Source organism: Phycomyces blakesleeanus, assembly GCF_001638985.1.
Source record: "Phycomyces blakesleeanus NRRL 1555(-) unplaced genomic scaffold PHYBLscaffold_28, whole genome shotgun sequence".
Classification (NCBI taxonomy): Eukaryota; Fungi; Mucoromycota; class Mucoromycetes; order Mucorales; family Phycomycetaceae; genus Phycomyces; species Phycomyces blakesleeanus.
In genome coordinates this window covers 230314-252485 of record NW_017265161.1, presented here as the reverse complement: position 1 = coordinate 252485, position 22172 = coordinate 230314, and the positions used below count along the sequence as shown (strand labels likewise).

The following is a 22172-nucleotide window of genomic DNA, read 5'->3' as shown; positions in this document are numbered from 1 at the left end:
TCATAATCATAACACCAATAATAGTCAGCAACTACAGCATCATGACCATAGTTTGATACGATTGCCCATGACGCGTCTACCAACCCCACGAGCCTCCCCTTTAACTTCGGCAAATGGATCAACTTCTTCTTCTTCTAGTAGTAGTAGCAGCAGTGACAGCAGCAATGGCATCAGCAATGGCATCAGCAGTAATAACAACACCAATAGCAACAGCAACAGCAATAGTAACCTCAATCATCCCACAAACTCTCTCAAGGAAGAAGGTGGCTACTTGGTATTCGATACTCACATGAATGGCGAGCTTATTCATTGCCGTGTCAAGATTCCTCCCAGTCCTCCGACCCCACCCCTTGCCACAACAAACACATATCTCACCACACCACCAATGACCCGTGCAGCATCACCTCAGTTCTTACGCAAGGTTCATTCAAAGAAGGGTCTAAACCCAAATGCACCTGAATGGCACAGTCAAAGGTGTTGATTTGAATTCTGATTCTGATTCTGATTCTGATTTTGTTTGCCTTGTCTGTTTTATTACCATTACCATTATAATTATTATTGCTATTACTATTGCTATTACTATTACCATCAACTATTTAACTATTTAACTATTTAACTATTACCCTTTTTCTGATATCCCCTTTCCTTCCTTTCTTCTCATCTCTCTCTACCTCCTCTACCTCCTCTGACTTCCCCCCTTCTCTTCTAACTTTTCTTTCTTTCTTTTTATTCCCTTTATATACATATATATATACATGGGTGCGTATGTGTGTATATATATCAAAGTATCAAGTTTCAACTATATACACATACATTAAACACATACACACACACATGTAATTTACATAATATATATATATATTATATATATATGCATTATATATTGGCTGTCAAATAACCAAAACCCAAATAAATAAATACATAAATACATAAATGAATGACTGAAAAACCAGCCAATCAATCAATATTTATTATTAATGTCAAGTGTTTATAGGCCTATTTATATGATAAACTCAAAAAGTAGAATATAGCTTAAATATCCCAAAAATAAACCATAAATTCCAATAGCCTTCTTTCATTCTACCTTAATTTATATACAGTTTAAACTCGAGATTAAGACAAACCAAGGATGTTCTTTAAAGCATTTCTATCGTCCTACAATATCGGTCTACAACTTGTGCAAGCTAGAAAGTTATATAAAGCAGTGTTTGCTGCAGTAAGAATATCTTCTTTTTTATATGAGTTGTACATCTATATTAAAGTACTAATATACTCGTAAAAAACAGTTTGATTATCTTTTGTACAAAAATTCGTCCACAACAAAAAGTAAATAAATCACCAGATCTTTATCTAGATTTAAGCTGACGCCAAAATGACATCTAATGACCCCCCCTGAAGTTCTGAGGCCGTTAAATTTGACCAAATATTTCCCAAGCATCCCATTACCAAAATATATGACGGATAATTAGACTTTCTAATGTTCGAATTGCCATGGCTACCAATATCTGATGGCTCTTTTAAGAAAACACTAAAATTATCTTGCTTACTGTTATAATCACCAAGTCTCTTTCATTTTCTTTGTAGCATAGTTCTAACCACCCTTAACCAGAATGCTTACCATTTCTTCTCAAGCTTGGAAGCATAGGTATAAGACAGTGTTATACTAGCATAAGCTGGAGGAGTGTTTGTGTTGCTTATTATAAGCCTCCGTGTCAATAAAGGTACATGGTCCAGCGAAAATAAATAAGAAAACTATTTCTTCTTTATTTTTGTTTGTCTTGCTCTTATTATAACGTTCAAATGGTTTCATGATTTAGACCAGCACTAGTATACCTTTACAAACATATTGATACCAATGCTCATGCACAACCATAAAATATTTCATAGACTTCTTTTAAAAGAATTGTTTGCTATAAGATGCGTAAAGAAGATCCTAAGGAAGACATATTGGCCAATGATATTTGTTCCTGATTAAAGACACCAAAATGCAAAAAAAAGTACAATTTTTGTTTAAATATTATAAGGCACTATAATATAATATAAATAAATAATATAATATAATATAAAATAAAAATAAAAATAAAAATAAAAATAAAAATAAATAAAAAAAAACAAAATTAAGCAATTTTCTCCGCAAATGCCCAAAATTTCAATTTTTTTTTCTGTCTTTTTTTATTTCTTTCTTTCTCAACCCCCCCCCCCCCCCCCCCCTTCCTTCTTTTCATTTAATATAAATGTCTAGTTATATACGACCATTGGATGCAACGATACACGCAATAAATCTACCTACTCAAATAGACCAGCAGTCGCTCGTTCAGCTATTTTCGATCTTTGGTACAATTCTCAACCTTGAACTAACGAGGTAAATAGTCGCTATATATATATATGTATAAAAAAAAGCTCTAATATTAATTCTTTACAAAGGATTCTATTATATGTATATCTATATTTTTGACCTGTTTTGTGTGTATTGTGTACATTTATACATTCACAATAATAATAATAATAAAAATCAACCTTCGTTTATCTTGTCTATCTCGTCTACCTTGTCTATTTGTTTTTATCATATTATATATATATATATATAATATTCAATTACTTTTGTATACATACACAAACGCATATATATATATATATTTCTACAAATATACAAATATACATACATTCTTTATTCATTCTGATTGTGTGTAGTGCATTAGATGGATCACACAATTGCTTGGTTACCTTTGACAGCTCTGCAGCAGCAAACACAGCCTTGCATCTGTCGGGTACTATGATGGGCGACAGAATTCTGGTGATTGGATTATTGGCTCACCTGAAATCAACCCCATTGGCATCTCCTCCCTGGATTCCAATGCCAATCCACGATGGAACCCTGGACAACTGTGTAAAAATCTCTCACCTTCCACCCCACACAACCTCAAACGACATCCAGCAGTTCTTTCGATTGTTGAATCCCGTGTCTATTGATCAAGCCCAGGATCGAGCAATCATTACCTTTGCCACGACTGAACAAGCAGAAGCTGCCCTGCACATGCAATCTCATCCATTTGGAGGATGGCATCCCATTCGGTAAAGATCAAATCTCAATAGATATATATGTAAATAATAATATTAACTGACGATAACGCCCTTTTTATTTTAATCTTCTCTTTGTAGTATGGATCGTGTGTCAAAAGTAAAAGAAATGATTCTTCCTGCAAGACATCATATCATTCCTCCTGTTCCTATTGGGGTGGCCAATGTTCCTTCACTTGGTAATATGCCAGGTGGCATGGTAGTCAATGTTCCTGGTGTGGGTCTTCACAACCCACACAATCTACACAATCAACACCATCCACATCACCATCACCATCATCACCATCACAATGTAATGATTCCTGGAGCACATATTCACAATACACATCTTTCCAATCCACATATGCATAACCAACATATGCACAATATACACGTCCACAAGCCAATCATTCCTACTGCCGCGACTGTTTCTGCTGCTGCTGCTGCTGCCGCGGCTCTTGCTGCTGCCCCTCCTGTTGCTACCACTATCGCTACTACCACTGCTGCTGCTGCTAACAACAACAACAACAACAATGGTACTACCACTGCTGCTAACTCTACTGGAAGTTCTGGTACCGCTGCTGCTGCTGCTGCTCCTGCTGCTGCTGCTGCTGGTACTACTGCTACTTCTGGTGCTGATGGTGCTGCTACTGCTGGTGCTGCTGGTAGCGCAACCGCCCCTCCTCCTTCATCATCTTCATCTTCTACTACTGGTGCTGCTGGTGTAGCATCTTCTCAGTATAGTCAGTCCCGTCGTAGTGAGTGGTCTTCACGTCACCAAGAAGACAGAGACTATCGTTCTCGTCGTGGCGATGATAGTAAGTATAGATATTTAATGATTCAACCAAGAAAGCAAATAGGGAGAGAGAGAGAGAGGTAGTTAAGGTGTTGATATTTATCTACTTTTTGTTTTGTCTTGTAGGTTATTCTAGAAGAGCTGATGATGATGATAGAAGAAGTAGAACAAGTACCAGTAGAACAAGAGACAGAGAAAGAGACAGGGATAGAGACAGAGACAGAGAAAGAGATCGCGAGAGAGATCGTGAGAGAGATCGTGAGAGAGACCGAGAAAGGGACCGAGAAAGGGACAGGGATAGAGACAGAGACAGGGATAGAGAAAGAGGAAGAGATCGTGAGAGAGACAGAGACAGAAGAATTGCTACATCCAGAAGAAGATCAAGAAGTCGATGAAATGAAAATTGATTAAAATAAAGGAACCATTTTGGAATTATATAATACAAATGGTACATAGTTGTGCCAAATAATTATCACAATTTAAAATCAAATCAAATACGTTAAATTAAATGATTGATTGCTTGATAGATTGATCAATTAATATTGTGTGGACAGATGTAAATGTATATAAATTGTTCAAATATTTAAAGCCCAGACATTTATAATGTATATATATATATATATGTATATATGTATAATTGAGAAAAAAGAAAAGGTATATTTTTAGGCTGTTGTTACCAATCAAAATTCTCAAAGACTATATTTGGAAAGACAGACCCAAATAAGGATGTCAAAAAGCATATTCAATTGGTTTTTATTATATATATATATATATTTGTGAAAAAGAAAAATAGAGTGAAATCAGGAGCACAAATGGCGAATATTGCTCTCTTTTTTGTTGCTTTTAAATGAATATATTGCCATTTCTGTGCAGTTCATTATTATAATGCTTTCATAAAGTGTTGTATAAAGTCAAAATAGAATAGAATAGAATAGAATAGCGTAATATTAATATTACCGCTGTTGTTATTGCTGTTGTTTCCTTTGATGCACTGTGGATCACGCACAAAATATACATAGAAAAGATCAATTTTGACACTGGCACAGATGCTAGCCCTAACAGTAAACCTATCAGTTAACAGCAAGTGTAAAGTGTAGGTGTATGATTGTTAAAAGTAGTTTGTGTGCAAAATAGAGAGAGAGAAAAAAATGATAAATTGCTTGAATTTATGCCCTTTTTTCTTTCTTTCTTTTATTCGGTTCCTTCTCCACATTGATATTTTGTACATTTGTCCTACGTCATCCCCCCTTCTTCTCTCTTTCTCTAATATACTCTATTTCTCACTCTCATTCTCTCACATTATCACATTTTCACACACACACACACAGAGAGAGAGAGGGAGACACGGGCACAAACACAGGAAATAAATTAATGCCTTGTTTTATATTCTTTCTTGTTCTTCTTGTGTTATTGGAGTACAATGGGAAAAGGAATAACACTGGAGAAGAAAAAAAAAGTAACACGTTTTTTTTGTGTTTTACTCAGCGAATAGGCAGCCGACTTTCCTACGGTGTGCTATATTATTGGCTCATTTTATTTTTTGATTTCTTGGTATTTATACATATACATATAAAAATAAAAATAAAAAAAGGTCACACGAGCTGAGTATTACAAAAACTTTCTTTTCTTTTTTCTCTTGTACTCAATGGACTGGTGTTAAGAACTCCTTTTATGGTAATCAACCAATTGTTTATTTATTTATTTTATTTATTTTTTTTACAATTTTTGTTTCTCTTTTTCCTTTCAATAATTTTCCTTCTTCTTCTTTTTTATATATAGATTCACAAGAGAAAAAGAGAGAATTTATATATATAGAGGGAGAGATAATATAAATCTTTGTTTTCTTACACCAAAACTAATACTAATTGTAATAATAAATATTGTCACTTTCATCCTGTATAGCAACCCAATCAATTCTCTTTTATATAAAAATCTTTCTTTTGCTGTTCATATTCTAATACAATGAAGCGATTCACTACATCTTCCTCGGACTCACTCTATAAATCCAAAAACCTCCCTCCTGTCGATGTCACCGTCGAAAGTCCTGTATTCTACATCGGCCCAGCCACCACCGAAAATCCAATGTCCCACGTTCGTCCAAAGCTTATGGGCACTGTCCACTTTAACGATCGTAAGATAAAATGGAACCGTGTCACTCTGACCCTGGTCGGCAAGGCTGGTCTCTCCATTGATGCCCCACCTTCTGCCCTGCCACGTGACCACGCCTTCAACTCCCACGACCTCCAGGATGAGTCTGTCCTGACCCACCTCCAGACCACTGTCCCAGTCTGCGAAATCGAAAAGGAACTCATCTTCTCTGGCGAAGCAAAAATCGATTTTGGCCTCCATTTGCCTGCAAACCTACCCCCGACTGTAAAGACCGATCATGCCTTTGTCGACTACATGCTCGTCGCAAACTTCTCGGCCGGAACCTTCTTCAAAAAGTACCGAATCCAACGACCGGTTCTGATCTGCCGTCACTACTTACCCAGCTCAAGTGCAATGATCCCAAGTGTAGAGTATCATGGTGTTAGAGAATGGTTCGAATGGTCTGCAGACGTACCCAAGGCTGTGGCCATTGAATCCGGCGAAATCGTCATTGCTCTACGCTGGAGTGTCGAGAAGGAATTGGTTGAATTGGGTCGAGCAGAACTTAGTCTTGAAGAAGTTGAGACCTACAGGTAACCCAAAAATCTAAAGAAAGAAATATTTTGTATTGACTTGACTTGACTTGTCCTTGTTAGATTCTGTACAAAGATGGGTGTTCATAGCCTACCTCCAATCGTAACATCATTCCCTTCTGCTCCTTACCATCCTTCCGGTGTAACTACCAGCTCAGAAACCCATTTTATCCGCACACCGATTCCCCTGCAAAAATCTTCTACCGTCAAACGTCCTGTCCGAACCCACCATTTTAGCCCTTTTATCGAAATTGCCCACAGATGCAAACTTACCCTCCACTTTGACTCTCCTGCAATCGAGCCCCTCGTACTACGATTCCCAATCATTATCACCGATTATCCTGCCTCCAATAACAACTACAACGAAGACTTTACCTCAACATCATCATCATCTAATAACAACTATACAAATTCCTCTTCCTTACCACCACCATTAATGTCATACAGCGGTATCAACACTGCATCTTCCGCATCTCTGTCCAACTCCTCCTCAGCACGCCCACAATTCAATACTGTCATGACAAACGTCGGTGGAGACGATGCAGCCTATGTTGATTTCGACTTGCCAGAATATACACCACGCTATGAACAACGCCCAGACACTCTGCTTACCCACTAAATGGCACACACTGTACCTACACATAAAGAAGAGGAAAGACGAGGAATATTAAAGGCCGAGTAGCAAAGAAACCAAAACGAAAAAAAAAAAGAAAAGAGAGGGAGATATGATTTTCATGGCTTTCGTCATCTTTCTTTTTTTTTTATCTTATCTTTTATTATCTTCTTTGCATTGCATTGCACTACACCACATTACAACACATCACACTACACTACATTATATTATATTACATTACACTACACTACACTACACTACATTACATTACATTACATTACATTATACATTTAGTTTCTCCCTTTTCCTCCACCTCAAATTTCTCCAACTTGCACATCTAAACCATACATTATACATTCTCTCCTCTCTCTCTCTCTCTCTCTCTCTCTCTCATTAGATAGAAGCAATTACAGCTACAACTACAAACCCAAAAAAAAAACAAAAACCAACAAAGAAGCAGATCAATTGTTCTCCTTTCTCCTCTTACCCTACTCTTTCTATTTTCTTTTTCTTCTTTAAAAAAATACTTTCATATTCGCACACTTATACATTCTACAAATCATCTCCATTATCTTACTAAATGTACATAACCAAAGAGAAGAAACCAAACCAAAACAAAAAAAAAGCAAAAGATACAAAATAATAATATTATTCATGTTTCAATTCTTTCATAATTTGTCTGTATCCTGTCCTGTGTATTTTTCTTTTCTTTCTTTTCTTCTTCTTTAAATATGTAAATAAAAATATCATTACTCTTGGTGGAATGTTATATGAAATTTGATCAAACTGAATCTGTATTTGTGAAAATATACATATTTACTAATAATTATATTTTGTTGGAGTGGGCAAAACCGTTTTCGATTCTGCGATAAAGAAAAGATCCGGTTGAAATCTTGTTTGTCAATGATAGGACGTTGTCGGTCAGGATCACAAAACCTGGGGTTGGCAGGATGCAAAGTGGCTCAAAAGTACCTGAACTTTCTCCAAGTTCGAGAAATATATATATATATATATATATTCATCTGAGGGCAACAGTAGGATATAAAAGGAAATTGATCGACCAATTGCTTGGATTCCAAGTACAGCTACCATGTTTTGGGTATCCAATGCGTCTTTACATAAAAGAAAATAGTTGCTCTTAATCGACTACCGCAACGTCTGGTCATTCAAATGTCGGGTCTGGTTTTGTTTATCAAATCGTCGTTCTTTCTGGCGTCCATCCTTATTTCAATTTACATCCTAAAAGAATAATCTCTTGATTGGGATCATCAAAAAGGCCACATAAGAATGGATCAATGAAGCGAGATTTATGTTCTCACTCATTGTTCTTGTCAATAGCTGTGCTGGTCTAGAGACAAGAAAAGAATCAAGTGCACGGCCATTGCAGAATACATTTGTTTTGCTTTTAGCTTTGTTCTAGTTGTTCTAGTCGCTCTATTGTTGTTGCACCATCATTGGTGGTTACATTCTCTCGCCTGTATACGTGACGTTCGATGTCTTGTTGTTTTATTAATTGATCCAGACAGCGGCCAGTAATTCAAAGTGGAGTTCTAGATTTTCAATTCTTATGGTGTGTCTAGAGAAAAGTCTTTGTCTCTGGCCGCTCTCATAGTTAAGCCAATCTAGGCCTTGACACAATCCATATTATTTCTTTTATTTCCAACTAAAAATCTTAACATCCACATATTATATATATATTAGCTGTGTGTAGCTATACATCATCAATTGATCTACTTACTTTATTTTTATTCCTTGATCTATGCCTTGACCAGCGTCTATATCTCTGTTTATATACGCGCAATGTAAGCTCATTATGTAAAGAAGATAGGATCTCTAGCCCAAATGGTCTTGTCGTGCTTATCATCGTTTTCTCCGCGACTTTGATGTTAATGTCCGATTTGAGAAAATAATGCTTTCAAGAAGGGGTTTCCACTCAAACTGGCTCAGGAAAGCCCCAAGAGACCATTATTGACTTCCCCCCCTCAGTTTTAAAGTGCTCCAACTATATACAGCCGTAATTATTTATTGATTGTGCCTCACAGCCATTGCAGAGATGGTTGGACAACTAAAAGAACAAAAAAAAAGAAAGGCAAGGAGATGGAAAGGGAAAGACGATGATTCTATTTCTGTTTGTGATTGTGTTTTTCTTTTATAGATAAGATATAAACAAAAGGAGATGATGTAAAGTGTTGTCTCACGTCATTGAGTGGGGATGACGAATGATTCCAGTATATTCTTGAATCAGGCCTTTTTGTTTATTCGATACATATTTATATTTACATTTCTATATTGAATTGAATGGGTAGGTTGTTTACCGGTGACGTGAATAGAAATGTGTGAGTATTCAATACACTGTCAACCAAACAAGCTTTCAGGAGAATGGTGGCTAGATAGGTAGATTAGTGCAAGGTAGCAAATTTGAGTCCTTTCAGGCTTTCTGACATTAATATGTATACAACAAGAGAGAAGACATCGACCAAGAAAACGAATAAATCAATAAAGTATTATTGCTCTTATACCTATTTAGACACTATAATGCTTTAAATGAATACAAAGACACGCCCTTTCTTGACTTGATGATAATAATAGTAAAAAAAAAACAGTAGCAGCAGCAGTAATAAAAGCGAAACAATAAAAGAAAATTCATTCATAATTGCCATAGCTTAATGATTGATATAATATACATATTAACATTTGACAAACATTCCTGCTACTGTATGCATCACATTACATTATATGTACAGCTTATTAACAGTTGCACGCCTTTATATTATAAATAAAATCTAATAAAGTGATATAAAATAAAGGTGGGCTTTTATCATTTTCTTGGTTCATATTTTCATATCAATATTTGATTGCTGTCTTGATCCATTTCGACACTAATATTTTTGAACATTTAACTGTACTCTCTCTTTGTATATAATATATTATACTATATTATAATATTTGTTTTATTTTTCAAACTCGGACCTTTTGGCATATCCGTTCCTTTCTTTTTCTTTTCTTTATTGCACACTGCTGATTCTCTCCAAAATCAAAATGTCAACAGAGGATTACAGCGAGGCGATTTACCAGCTAATGGACCTTGTAAAATACAACATTTCAAATATATCGATATACATATAGCCCTTGTGCCTTTATAATAAACTCGAATTATAAATGCATATTATATATTGAATTGAATTTGATTATTTATTACTGTTATTTTCTATATATCATATTACGCTTATTAACTAGACCTCCCTTTATTTTATATATCTACACTTTCCATTGTAGGGCATTACCCAAAAGCAGGCCCATAAAGCCTTGACAGTAAGTAACATTTCTTTAAATAATAATAATAATAATAATAAGAATATTATCATTACCATTACAATTACAAAAGAAAAAAAAAACACAATCAGAATAATTATTTTCTAATTGCTCAGCAATTCATATCACCTTCCTCTCTTTTTGTTAATAATGATAATGATTAAGATACTCTATATGACCGCAAAATACAATAAACTTTTTATTATTATTATTTTTTTACTGCTTGCTTGCTTGCTTGTTCGTTCGTTCGTTTTTCTTGGTTATATTTAAATAATTATATAAAAGTAAAAAAAAAAAAAAAAAAAAAAAAGAATCGTTATGACTTATATGTTTTGATTAGAGATACAATTTTGACGTTGCTCGTGCGGCAGACTATATATTCTCGGGTAATGCAGACGATGAAGAGGTGAGAGTTAAAGTAGAAAAAATATTAACTAATTAATTAATAAGCAAAAAGTAATTGCCTCTGGTCGAGAATTTGGAATGACTTGACATGCAACTGAAACATATACACGAGTACTAACGATAAATGTATGTAAATTTGTACTTGTATCAACATGCCAAACAACAACATCAAAAAATAAAGATTCCAGTCAATACTACTACGACAGCCAGCAATTCTCAACAAGAGCCAAAAGATTGGCCAATTTGGAACCAAGAAGATACTGCAATAGTACAAGATACACACTCTATGGATTCTACAAGAGGTAGTGCAGGATCAACTCAAGGTATAATACATTTATATATTTTACTGTTACTATCTTTTAATGACTAAATAAAACAAAAACAACAACAATCCCAAAACTCCCCTAAAAAATCCCTTCAATGTTTTTAACAATAAAAGTTCTTCAGGACAGTGAGTATGAAGAAGAACCTATTAGACCAGAATCAAATAAACCAGACCAGTGGAGTGTCGTACCATTTGTCGGTCCTCCTGCTACACCAATACTATCGTCTGACACGGCCTATACACCATCTGCCCTAACCAGGTGGAGAGATCCTGATGATCCACGCGACAGACTAGCAAAAGAACACATGCAAGTATATAATATGCATAGAAAAATAACGGGCCATGATTAATGTCAAGGGAAATTAACAATACTTATCACTCACTTCTATATATATATATTTGATGGATGCACAATATTCTATAGTCCTCTTGGATTGTGCCCTCCATCTCATCATTTTACTTATGCACCTGCCTTGTTTCAAGCATTGTTTCACGTGCCTTTGTTCAGAAAGGCCATACTTGCCTTTCGTCCAGTTCCGATCCAATGGGGAACACCATTGAACTATTGGAAGGGGTTTGGAGATGCCGTGTCCCCTTTTACCTATTGCTCTCAAGACCCTATGTCAGATGCTGATGAATCCGACAAGAAAAAACATCTGCAGAATAGCCAAGAATTGAATACATCTGAGGAAGGACAAAGTAACTACGATCAATCACAAGAAGAAAGGGAAGGCGGTATCAATGGTAGTGGTGGTAATAGTAATGATGATTGCGATGATGGCTGGCCAGATCTCAACAACCCAGATCTAAAAAGTACACTGGAAAAGGATATCCAATCAATGCCCCTGTCACTTCGTGGTATGTATTCAATGAAAGAGAATACAAAGAGAAGAGGAATATGCCAAACAAGCGAATGGATTTTGTGTGTGTGTGTGTTTTTTTTGCTTAACATGATAATTAATTTATTTGATATCGGTTTGTTTGACTGTAACTAAATCATCACTCTTACCATTCGTTAATGATATTCTAGTGTTGGCCGAGATCCAGAAACTGTTTGCGTTCCTAAGCCTGTCAAAACGGCGCTATGGAAACGTGTCTCCTGTGATTCGTGCATTGAGTGCTAGGATGGCCTCACCTCATTGGGAATTCAGTGACAAAAATATAGATGGTGAGTAAAGCAAGTAGAGAGAGAGAGAGAGAGGACGAGAAACAATATTGTTTTTAACAAAGTTCACAATTAATTAAACGCACAATAAGGCTTCTTGGATATGTTGATCGGTTGCTTGGTTGAGACTGATGGTCTATCCGAAAAATCAAACGAGTCTACACCTTCGTTTCGCGAGTAAGTTTTTGAAATTTATTTAAATTATTATAATTTAAGATTAGTTGTAGTTGTCGTGGTGGATATAGTGGATAGCGGATATGGAGGCTGTGCTAGTAGAAAATCATATCTGAATGGTTTTTAATGGAACAACATAATATATATATATATACTTTTATTAATATTATCTCTAGTATGTTTCTGATAAAGGCCCTGGTGGAGTACACAAAAGAAACAGAGATTGAAGAGATCTATTATCTCATATCCTTTTTTTTCATAAGCTATACTATAACCATAAACATATAGAACAGAAAAAGAAAGACATAACACACATAATCCTTAATCCTTTAATTTTCTCTATTATATTTATATACACTCTAGGAATTGATCATAACTCACATAGTTTCCACGAGTGTCTAGATCCACTAGTTTACGAAAGCGAAAGTACCAAAGACGATGATGAGCTTAGTAGCAACAGTAGTATTGCTCCCATCAAGATCACCAAAGAAAAAAATACCGATCTTGATGTGGGAAACGACAATGCCGAAATCGAAGCCAAAGATATAGTCGAAGCCGAAACCGAAGCCGAAGCTGAAACCGAAGCCCAAAATGAAGCCAAAACAGAAACAGAAATTACAACAGTCAGTGATACTACTGGTGATCAAATCAACATAAAGCTCAACACTAGTTACAAAGATGACAATGATATTGATGATGGTCAAGTAAAATGCAAGGTTACAACTTTTGAGCAGATACCTCCAATTTTGATTGTCACTCTTGAAGACCGAACAGAAGAGACAGAATCTTCGGATCAGTCTGACTCGGAAGAATCTTTTCGTTTGGATCATACCATCTACCTGGATCGATACTTGACGGCCAACAAGTCCCATTCGAAGGAAAAGTATCAACAGGCCGAGAAGTTACGAGCGACAATTGCACAGAACAAACTCAAGAAGCGCCAGCTGACCGAGATCACGATTGACAATTTTAACAAATTTCATACGACCACCATTCTTGAGGATACCTTGAAATATCTTCAAGCCAAGAAAGACCAGTCCCATATTCCTACTACTGCTACTGATACTTCTAATACTACCGCCAGTAACACTCATAGCACATATAACCATAATAATGTTAATGATAATGATCATAATTCTACAAATACAGCAGATACAACAAAAGTTTCAAAAGTTATTGAAAACCTGAAAGCTACTGAATCAGCCATTATATCTGCAGGTGAATTTATAAAGAAAGAATTAAAAGGTAAACGGAAACTACAATAACGCACACACACATATATATATATATATGTATAATATCTAATATAACTACCATCATTCCATTGACTGTCAATTCTGGCAAGTTGAATCAATTTCTTATCAATTTTTCTTTTTAATTTGAATTGAATTGAATTGAATTATAGACTTGGAGGCAAATGAAAAGGAATTGGGTCGTAAATTGGAAAGTCTGTTTGATGAAAACGAGATGAAAAGGTGCCGATATGATTTATATTGCACAGTCTACAATGATGGTCAGGAAGGCAAGGGACACACATGGGCCTATATCAGGGTCAATCACACTCAGTCTGAGGGACACTGGTTCCGTTTCCGTGATGCCTCTGTAGAGCCTGTTACGGCCGAAAGAGTAGAGCGAGAAACTATGACTCCGCTCATGTTGTTTTATATGGCGTCCACCTCCACAGCTAATAACGATAATGATTATGATAATGTTTCAAAACAAGAACAAGACCAAGAACTAGAGCACGTAAAAGAAGAAGAAAAGGAAAGAGATTGTATTACCGCATCAGATTGTCTTTCCGTCATACCAAAAGATCTTGTCGTAAGTAACAAGGAATGAATCGCAGCAAATATATTCTTATTTTATAAATTTATATTTATATTTATATAAGGCATTTGTTCAAGAAGACAATGCTCAGTTTGAGGAAGAAATCTACTCAATTAGCGACTGGCAAACTCTGGAAAGACTTCCCATCAGCTGTGCATCCACTTCGGAAGGGTCCTTGGTGTTTGACGACGGAGACTCGGTTGGGACTGCAGTGGGATTTACGCCCACAAATAGAATCGGTAGATATTGTTTTTATTATTATTATTATTATTATTATTATTATTAGTATTATTAATTATTATCATCTGATATTAATATTTAGTAGTAGTAGTAGCTATAAAATGTTTGTGTTATTAAGACGAAGACTAATTTTATTAAAAAGACGACGGAAACAACAACAACAACAACAACAATAGTAGTAGTAGCAGCAGCAATGCCAACAGTGATGACGACAACGGAGAAGATGGCAACGGAAACGGCAATAATAATTGTCATATTCCGTTGTCCCCAAACTCGTATGATGAACTTTGTGAGCGTCGGGAAAACCTGGTGCGCATAGCCAATCAAAGCACCGAAGTTGACCTCTTACAACAGCAAGTATACATTTTCTATATATATTTCTTGCTTTCATTTTTAAAGAAGAAGAATAAAAAGAAGAAAAAGGTGACATTTGTATTGAAAATTAACTAAAAATAATCTTTAATTATTTATCTGCATGTGCATGTAATAGTTTTCATTTGTTCTTGGCTAAAACCGGAAATAAGGATGCTCTGGACCACTTTATTGATCTTTATTGGCGTAATCCAAATGTAAGCTACTATTGATATTCTTTTAATATAATAGTAAGAAGAAGAATAATGCACATATGTTTATATCGAATGTTTCTCATCCTTATCTATTGCTGGTTTTTGTTAGGGACCAGTGGAAGAAAAAAAAGCTAGAAGAGACGATGAATTGGGCTGGGTGTTTGCTGAATTTGACAGTTTTGTACGAATTGGTAAACGAGTTGCACGTGGGTTGATGTGGTTTGGTCAAGGAGACCACCGAAAAGCACTTCAGACCTTGGTTCAAGCCAAGCGAGAAGAAGAAATCTGGAAGACTCATTTGTTGGTCGACACTCTTGGTGCGTCATATCATGGGCTAGAAACTCTTGGGTTTGGAGGACCCATTGAACAGTTTGGAAAGCATTCTCTAAAGGTAAGAAAATAAATCCATCTTTGTGCATATCATTTTAGGCATTAAGATCAACCAAATGTAATATCACACATTACATCAGACCACTTTTTTTGTATTATATTATATTATATTATTTATATTATTTATACTTATTATTGCTTGATAATAGATTCTAAATCTTGCAGCGTATCAAAAAGTAAAACATGTTTCATACCGTACTCGTGGATTGGAGGATGCTCTCTGGATCGCACATCAGGCACACACAGTTATTGGTCCAGAAAGGCTTGGCACCGATCCAGTGTTTGGACAGCTGGGTGAGATATGGTATAGCTTGACAGATGAAATAGAAAATGAACAGCCAAGTGCAGGCCTGACGACTGTCCAGGCGGAATTGCTAAATTCATTGATGATGGCATACTTGGATGGCCAGACATGTTTGATAAATGACCCAGAAGATGAAAGGGAAAAAGAAGAAGAAAAGGATGGACATACAACAGACAAGGAACAAGCCGAACTTCCGATCTGGAAGATGTATGAACAGGGACACAGGGCCGCAACCAAGGTTTTGATAGAGTCTTGATTTTATAAATATAAATATAAATACACAATTGGCACGTGTGGTGCATGGCGATGTGGTAGATTTCGATGAAAGAGAAATGGAAAAATATGAGAAGAAATATAAATTGAAATAGAATAATAAAGGCAATCGCCTAGTTTGAGGATAACAGGCTTTACTTTTTACAAGATAAGGGAAAAGTAAATTGTCTTTTCCACAAGAACTCTCGAGTTTTGAAGTAAAAGGTACTAACCGCTGATATTCTATTCCACAAGAAGGACTTGATAAAACATAATAGAAAAATATTGAACTCAAAAGAGAGAACAATAGAAAGGTTCAAAAGCGTGAATCTTAGGGGACAGGGGGTTTTTGGATGATGGAGACAGGCACTGTCACTACGGGAAAAAAAGTGGTCTTTTTGGTGGTCTTTTTGGTGGTCTTTTAGGTGGTATTTTAGGTGGTCTTTTGGGTGGCAATTTTGGTAAAACCAGCAAAAAGACCATCCCTATTTTTGGAAATATAATTAGATCTCCGTTGACTGATGGATGTTAAATTTTATTCATATCCCGATATTTAAATTTATGTATTATTCTTCTCGTTCTATTGGTAGAAAGAAAATAAAAAAGAGCTTTCTTATTGGTATAGATGGAAAAAAAGAATCTTTGTATTGTCACTCATAAAATACTTTCGTTATACTGCTACTTTTAATTGGATAATATAAACTTTATTGCAGTATGCACATTGATAGTATTGGTCATTTAAACAAAAGTATTCTCTCAATTGGTTCTCATATATATATTCTGATTCATTCACAGTTTTAATTGGGCAAAAAAGTTTTATTTCATAGAAGATCATTATTTAAAAATGTTTTTATTGGTTGTTATAATAGAAATAATATTTTATTCATGAATCGTACTGGCTAAAATTCCTTCAGATTATTACATATTCTTACATTAATTACACAATTTATTGTACCTACCAGATATGAACTTACCAGAGTATTCTCGCTTCTTGCGCCCTCTCCAGAGCTGGCTAACCCTTGCAATTGATGCCCAGTTTCTGTGGCATCTGGTAAAATCGATTCCATTGTCTCTGAGTATGATGGAATGATTGATACACAGCCTGTTTTTATCCTCTTGAGGAAGCAATGACCAGGCAGGGTTTGTTCCAAGATCCTGAACAGATGGAAGAGCTGCCAGTTGATCACATATGACCTTGGTACATGTGTTAACAATTCTCTTGGTTTCCTCGGTCAATTCTATTCTAAGATCGTCTGTTATCATCTTGTATATATGCTTTAAAGTTATATCATTGATTTTTGATACGGGTCTTGGAATGATGCCAGTAAGAGTCTATTATGTTTGACATTAATTGAAAGGACTTTAGTTGTTATAGTATTTGCTTACACTGGTAGAGGTTACAATAGTTCTATCTGGAAATTCCCGATCTTTAAATTCATTGTAAAAACTTGTCATTTGAAGTTGCATCGCATCTTGTTTTTTTTCTAATGCTTCTTGACGGCCTAGCAATGCTTCTTGACCACTCTTTAGGGAAATAAGGGCAGCTTGTATTCCTTGAAGCAACTGAAGCACTGTATTGTCTGTATTGTTCATAATTGTAAAAAAAAATCAGTTACGTGTTTGTTATAGAAAAAGAAAGAAAGAGAAAATTTTTTACCAGAAACTATTATTAGTTTCAAATCTTTAGCTTCAATTTTTTAGCTTCAAATTATTAGTTTCAAATTATTTGTACAAATCTATTGGTTACTCCTGAAGAAACATTGATCTAGTAACTTCACTGATGACATACAGATACTTCTTTAAGATCCCGAGCATATATTCAGAATGCATATAACATCATTGTCTTTATATAATTAAGTATAAAGCTATACATTCAGAAAGTAATTAATTCTATTCTTACTTATATAACAAAGTTTTTTTTTACCTACCTCAAACATGTCCAAAATTACAAAAGCCCCTCGTTACCAATGCTGTACTTGCAAGTCGACCCCTAATAACAGTCGAACATATAAAAGATGTCTCAAACGATGCATGACAAATAGGGCAGAATTACTTGCCAATGGCGAAGTTTCCCAAACTGTCTCTCTTCCTGATCAAAGCCAGTTTACATCAGCAATGGTTCCTAACTTGGCTTTTGAGTAAGCTTATCAAAAGCAAAAACACAAAACGATAGACAGTATATTAATTAGCTGTATACTTTGATAAACAAACAGAGAAAACATCAACACAAGCAATAGTGAGGATATGGATATCATTGACAGTACTGAAGATGATGAGTCCATGGTGAGATACATAAATACATATATTATGATAATCATACTTATTGTTGTTTATCTTACTATAGTACGATTTTGGAGAAGAATGCGAGAATGTCATTGACGAAATTGAAGGCACCACACCCTCGCTAGTTTTTGATTTTAGCCAGCCTCTTCCTGTTCCCAGCAACGATGATAAAAAGAATCTCACGTTCATGCAGTTGATCCAAGAGTTCGGAATTTCTCGTTGAGCCCACGAAAAGATTGTAGAACACTTCAACCAGATCCTTGATTGTTCTATCAATATTACGTACCGAGCATGCAGCCCACACCTTGGAAACAAGCTTCTTGAGCGCTTCTTGAGTATCAAAGCAGACGGATACGACATTTGCATCAGAGGTTGTATGCAGTTCAACAACGAGAATGATATTGCATGCGTAAAATGCGGTGAAGCAAGATACAAAAATGGCCAAACTAGCGAAAGTGACACCAGGGTTCCTGTGAGATCGATTGTACAGCTTCCTTTGGCCAGACAGCTTGCTTTGTGCTTGGCTGATGACAAGACCAGGGCTGAAATGCTCTATCGTCATAACCACCAATCCAGCCAAGACAGGCAGAAAGCAGATGTTTTCGATGGTCATGTATACCAATCCATGAAGCATCTGTTTTCTGGTGAAAACGATATTGCGATTTCGTTGTCCATGGACGGGTTCAACCCACACAATGTACCTGAATCAGTAAACATTGTTCATGCAACTGTCTTGAACTTGAATCTGACGATCCGTTATGAGAAAAACAGGATGATCCAAATAGCAATGCTTCCTGGTTGCACTGGTCCCAGTGACATCTGGTCTTTTCTTGAGCCAATGCTGAGAGATCTCCGTTTGCTCCAGACAGAAGGCATGGAAGTAAAGACACCAACAACAACGATCAGGGCAAAGGTACATGTCCTCATGGCCACTGGTGATATTCCGGCTCTGGCAAAGCTGGCATACCATGTTGGCCACACGAGTAAGAATGGCTGTTGTATTTGTCATGTAGTAGGCCAAACTCCTAAACATGGCCAGTACTTCCGCATGTTGCCTGGAACCCAGACGCGCTCACTGGAGAGTTTCAGAAACTACAATCTGGCAAGCAGTGAAGACAGAAAGGGGCTCAATGGTCAGTCACCGTTAGCCTCAATGGAAACATTCTCTGGCCCGTTTTTTTTTGCGTTAGATGAGATGCATGGTCTGTGCCACGGAATCGGTAAACAGGTATGGGGACTTGTACGCAGAAAGTATGGAATCAAGCATCCTCTATGTCTTTCTCTTGCCACTCAAAGGGAGATTGGTACTGCAATGGTAGCCGCAAAATCCACAATCCCTACATCGTTGCATAGTGCCTGGAGATATGTGACAAAGAATGCCGATTTCTTTAGAGCTGTGGATTGGGCAGACTTTTTACTCTTTGTTGTCCCCACGTTGGTTGCAGAGCATGTCCAAGGCTTGGTTGCCCGAAAGGCATTACTTGGCCTGGTTCAAACATGCAATTTACTCATGAGCTGGGAGTTATCAGCAGAGAATCAAACCTCGATAAGAAGGTATGGTTAATGCCATATTTTATTTCATTTTTCATAGTAATTTATTTTTATCTTTTTTCTTAGTAATCTTGTAGAATGGAACTTATTCTTAGAGAGTCTTCTTTCTACAGCAGATATTGACATTGGCGTGTTCACAATTAACCAGCACATTATTCAGCATTATCCTCAAATGATTGATCTATATGGCCTGCCAAGAGCATATAGCACACGATCCGTAGAAAGAGCCATTGGTGAGTACTCCAGGTCCATCAAGAGTAACTCCCAAGTCAGTGTCAATGCTGGAAGCATCATGATCAGACTGGCGCAATCCCAACGTGTAGCAGAACTGACAACCATTGCAAACACAAAAACTCCACCAGCTAACCTTCTAGTTTACAGTGCATATACCAATAGGTGGCCTGTTACAGAAGGAGGTGATCCTGCCAATGCTGAGTGTGAGATTGAGTTCTGGGGGCCTTTGAAGAATTTATCAATTTTCGATAGCTTTGAAGATAGATCTCATCTTTCATTGCTTCTTAAAACGTTTTATGATTTGAAGGGGGAAGAATGTAGTATGCTTGAGCCTTCCATAAAGACAAGCTGCAAGGTCTATCTTAATGGTTGTGTTATTGACGCTGCATTCAACCAAAGTTCTACAAGAGAGGCATAGCATGTTCATGTGCAGCTACAAGTGGACATGAACTCCAGAAGATCCCACTCTTACCATCCAGGATATAAGCATTTCTTCGGAAAGGTGGTTATATTCTTCCAACATGTACACAACTCGAAGAGATGGCCACTAGCTCTCATAACCATATATAGTGTGCATTTGAAAAATGGATTGCCTATTACATCTGTAGTAAAGCCGAAGACTATAGTGATTCATGCCAGTGACATTGTAGAGTTTGTTGGCTTGGTGTCATCAAATGTCAATGGTAGCCATTACATCATTTGGCCTAGCCTTAAACGTGGCCCAAAATTGACACTTGGTGCCTTAAGTGATATATAATTTGTTTTTTTTTTCTTTTTGTAATAAATTTTTCTTTTTTTTCAAATTGTCAACAAATTTTATCCAAGCAGCAGAAAGTTTAGATATTTTCTTTTTTTATTTCTGACATCCAATATTTCTCAATTCCAATCTATATTTACCAAAAATGTAAGATGTTTAATTAGAATGGACATTTGTCCCTCCTGAGATTTAATTTTAAGCGATTCATTTGCTTTTTATCAACCATTTCAAAGAACAAAGATTTTCTTGTTTCAACTTGGATTTTTGGTGATTTTTTGATTATTATAGGCCAAAAATGAAGTCATAAATTCAAAAAAGACCACCTTTTTCCCATAGTATGTAGTGACATGGGTGTTGTGTGTTCTCCAGCTTCGCCCACCCTAATTCATCTCTCTTCTTCTCCGACCATTTCCTCTTCAATTTTTTCTCATCATCATCACTTATCTCTCTTTTAAAATCACCGTCCCTGAATTGCTTTCTGCCTGACCCATAGGAAAGCAATCATACATCGCATTAAAGTCTTATATCTCTGTTCAAAACCCTCTTCCTCTTTTTCCTCTTTCTGTCTTGTGAAGTTTTATAGAATAAAATCAACAGTAAAAAAGATTGAGACGTATATAAGAATACTTTGAGACTGTATATAGGTTGTCTTTATTAAAGAATTCAAAGTTGTCTTTTTTATATCAAAACACGATCTGCTTTGTCAGTCACATCTTAATTTCTTAAGTCTGAGTTCATTTAGATATTAGAGAGCTGGTACTGCTATGTTTATAATTTAATCTAATTGCAGTGTCCTCATATTAACTCAGTGCTTACTGAGCTGTCATAATTACAGTACTTACTGTAATTAATTATTGGTCTTATTGATTTACCATAAGTAAAATAAATAAATTATTCATTTGTTCTTGTAATGATAGTTGTTTTACTATAATAATAGGAATATGTTCTTAGATGTAATAAATCCAACAACCAAGTGTCTGGATCACCACATGTCTCTTTGTATCTGTGTGATTGTCCTGAGTGAAATCAACAGCATTCTCTTAAATTCTCCTCTAAACTTATCTCTCATACCTTGCTGTCTATCTGTCTTGATTGTCCCGAGTGAAATCAGCAGTATTTTTATTTTCTTCTTCTATCTTACTTTCCTGTGCCTTGCTGTTTTACCTGTTTGGATTGTCCCGAACAAAATCAACAGTGTTACTATACCTCTTTTCACCTTCTATGTTAACACTTTTATTTC

At 36.0% G+C, this 22172-nt stretch overlaps 4 protein-coding genes across 4 annotated transcripts; 3 read left to right on the top strand and 1 right to left on the bottom strand.

Moving 5' to 3' along the window:
- Window positions 1-5815: 5815 nt before the first annotated feature.
- On the top strand, window positions 5816-7153 carry PHYBLDRAFT_72671 (hypothetical protein; the record flags this gene model as incomplete). The annotated part of the gene is made up of 2 exons (XM_018442691.1): window positions 5816-6534; window positions 6598-7153. 2 exons carry the CDS (start codon window positions 5816-5818, stop codon window positions 7151-7153), a joined length of 1275 nt encoding a protein of 424 aa, XP_018285702.1.
- Window positions 7154-10186: 3033 nt separating this feature from the next.
- Window positions 10187-16111, top strand: PHYBLDRAFT_151177 (hypothetical protein; the record flags this gene model as incomplete). The annotated part of the gene is made up of 15 exons (XM_018432622.1): window positions 10187-10234; window positions 10424-10459; window positions 10800-10865; window positions 11046-11187; window positions 11304-11448; window positions 11614-12047; window positions 12220-12357; window positions 12447-12531; window positions 12914-13773; window positions 13934-14349; window positions 14420-14594; window positions 14738-14952; window positions 15120-15164; window positions 15271-15552; window positions 15701-16111. 15 exons carry the CDS (start codon window positions 10187-10189, stop codon window positions 16109-16111), a joined length of 3498 nt encoding a protein of 1165 aa, XP_018285701.1.
- An 875-nt stretch (window positions 16112-16986) lies between these two features.
- On the bottom strand, window positions 16987-17700 carry PHYBLDRAFT_173985 (hypothetical protein; the record flags this gene model as incomplete). Its single annotated transcript, XM_018437165.1, has 3 exons — window positions 16987-17015; window positions 17082-17439; window positions 17494-17700. 3 exons carry the CDS (start codon window positions 17698-17700, stop codon window positions 16987-16989), a joined length of 594 nt encoding a protein of 197 aa, XP_018285700.1.
- Window positions 17701-18042: 342 nt separating this feature from the next.
- Window positions 18043-20932, top strand: PHYBLDRAFT_173984 (hypothetical protein; the record flags this gene model as incomplete). Its single annotated transcript, XM_018437164.1, has 7 exons — window positions 18043-18245; window positions 18321-18390; window positions 18452-18573; window positions 18688-18862; window positions 19430-19944; window positions 20008-20573; window positions 20784-20932. 7 exons carry the CDS (start codon window positions 18043-18045, stop codon window positions 20930-20932), a joined length of 1800 nt encoding a protein of 599 aa, XP_018285699.1.
- Between the last annotated feature and the right edge of the window lie 1240 nt (window positions 20933-22172).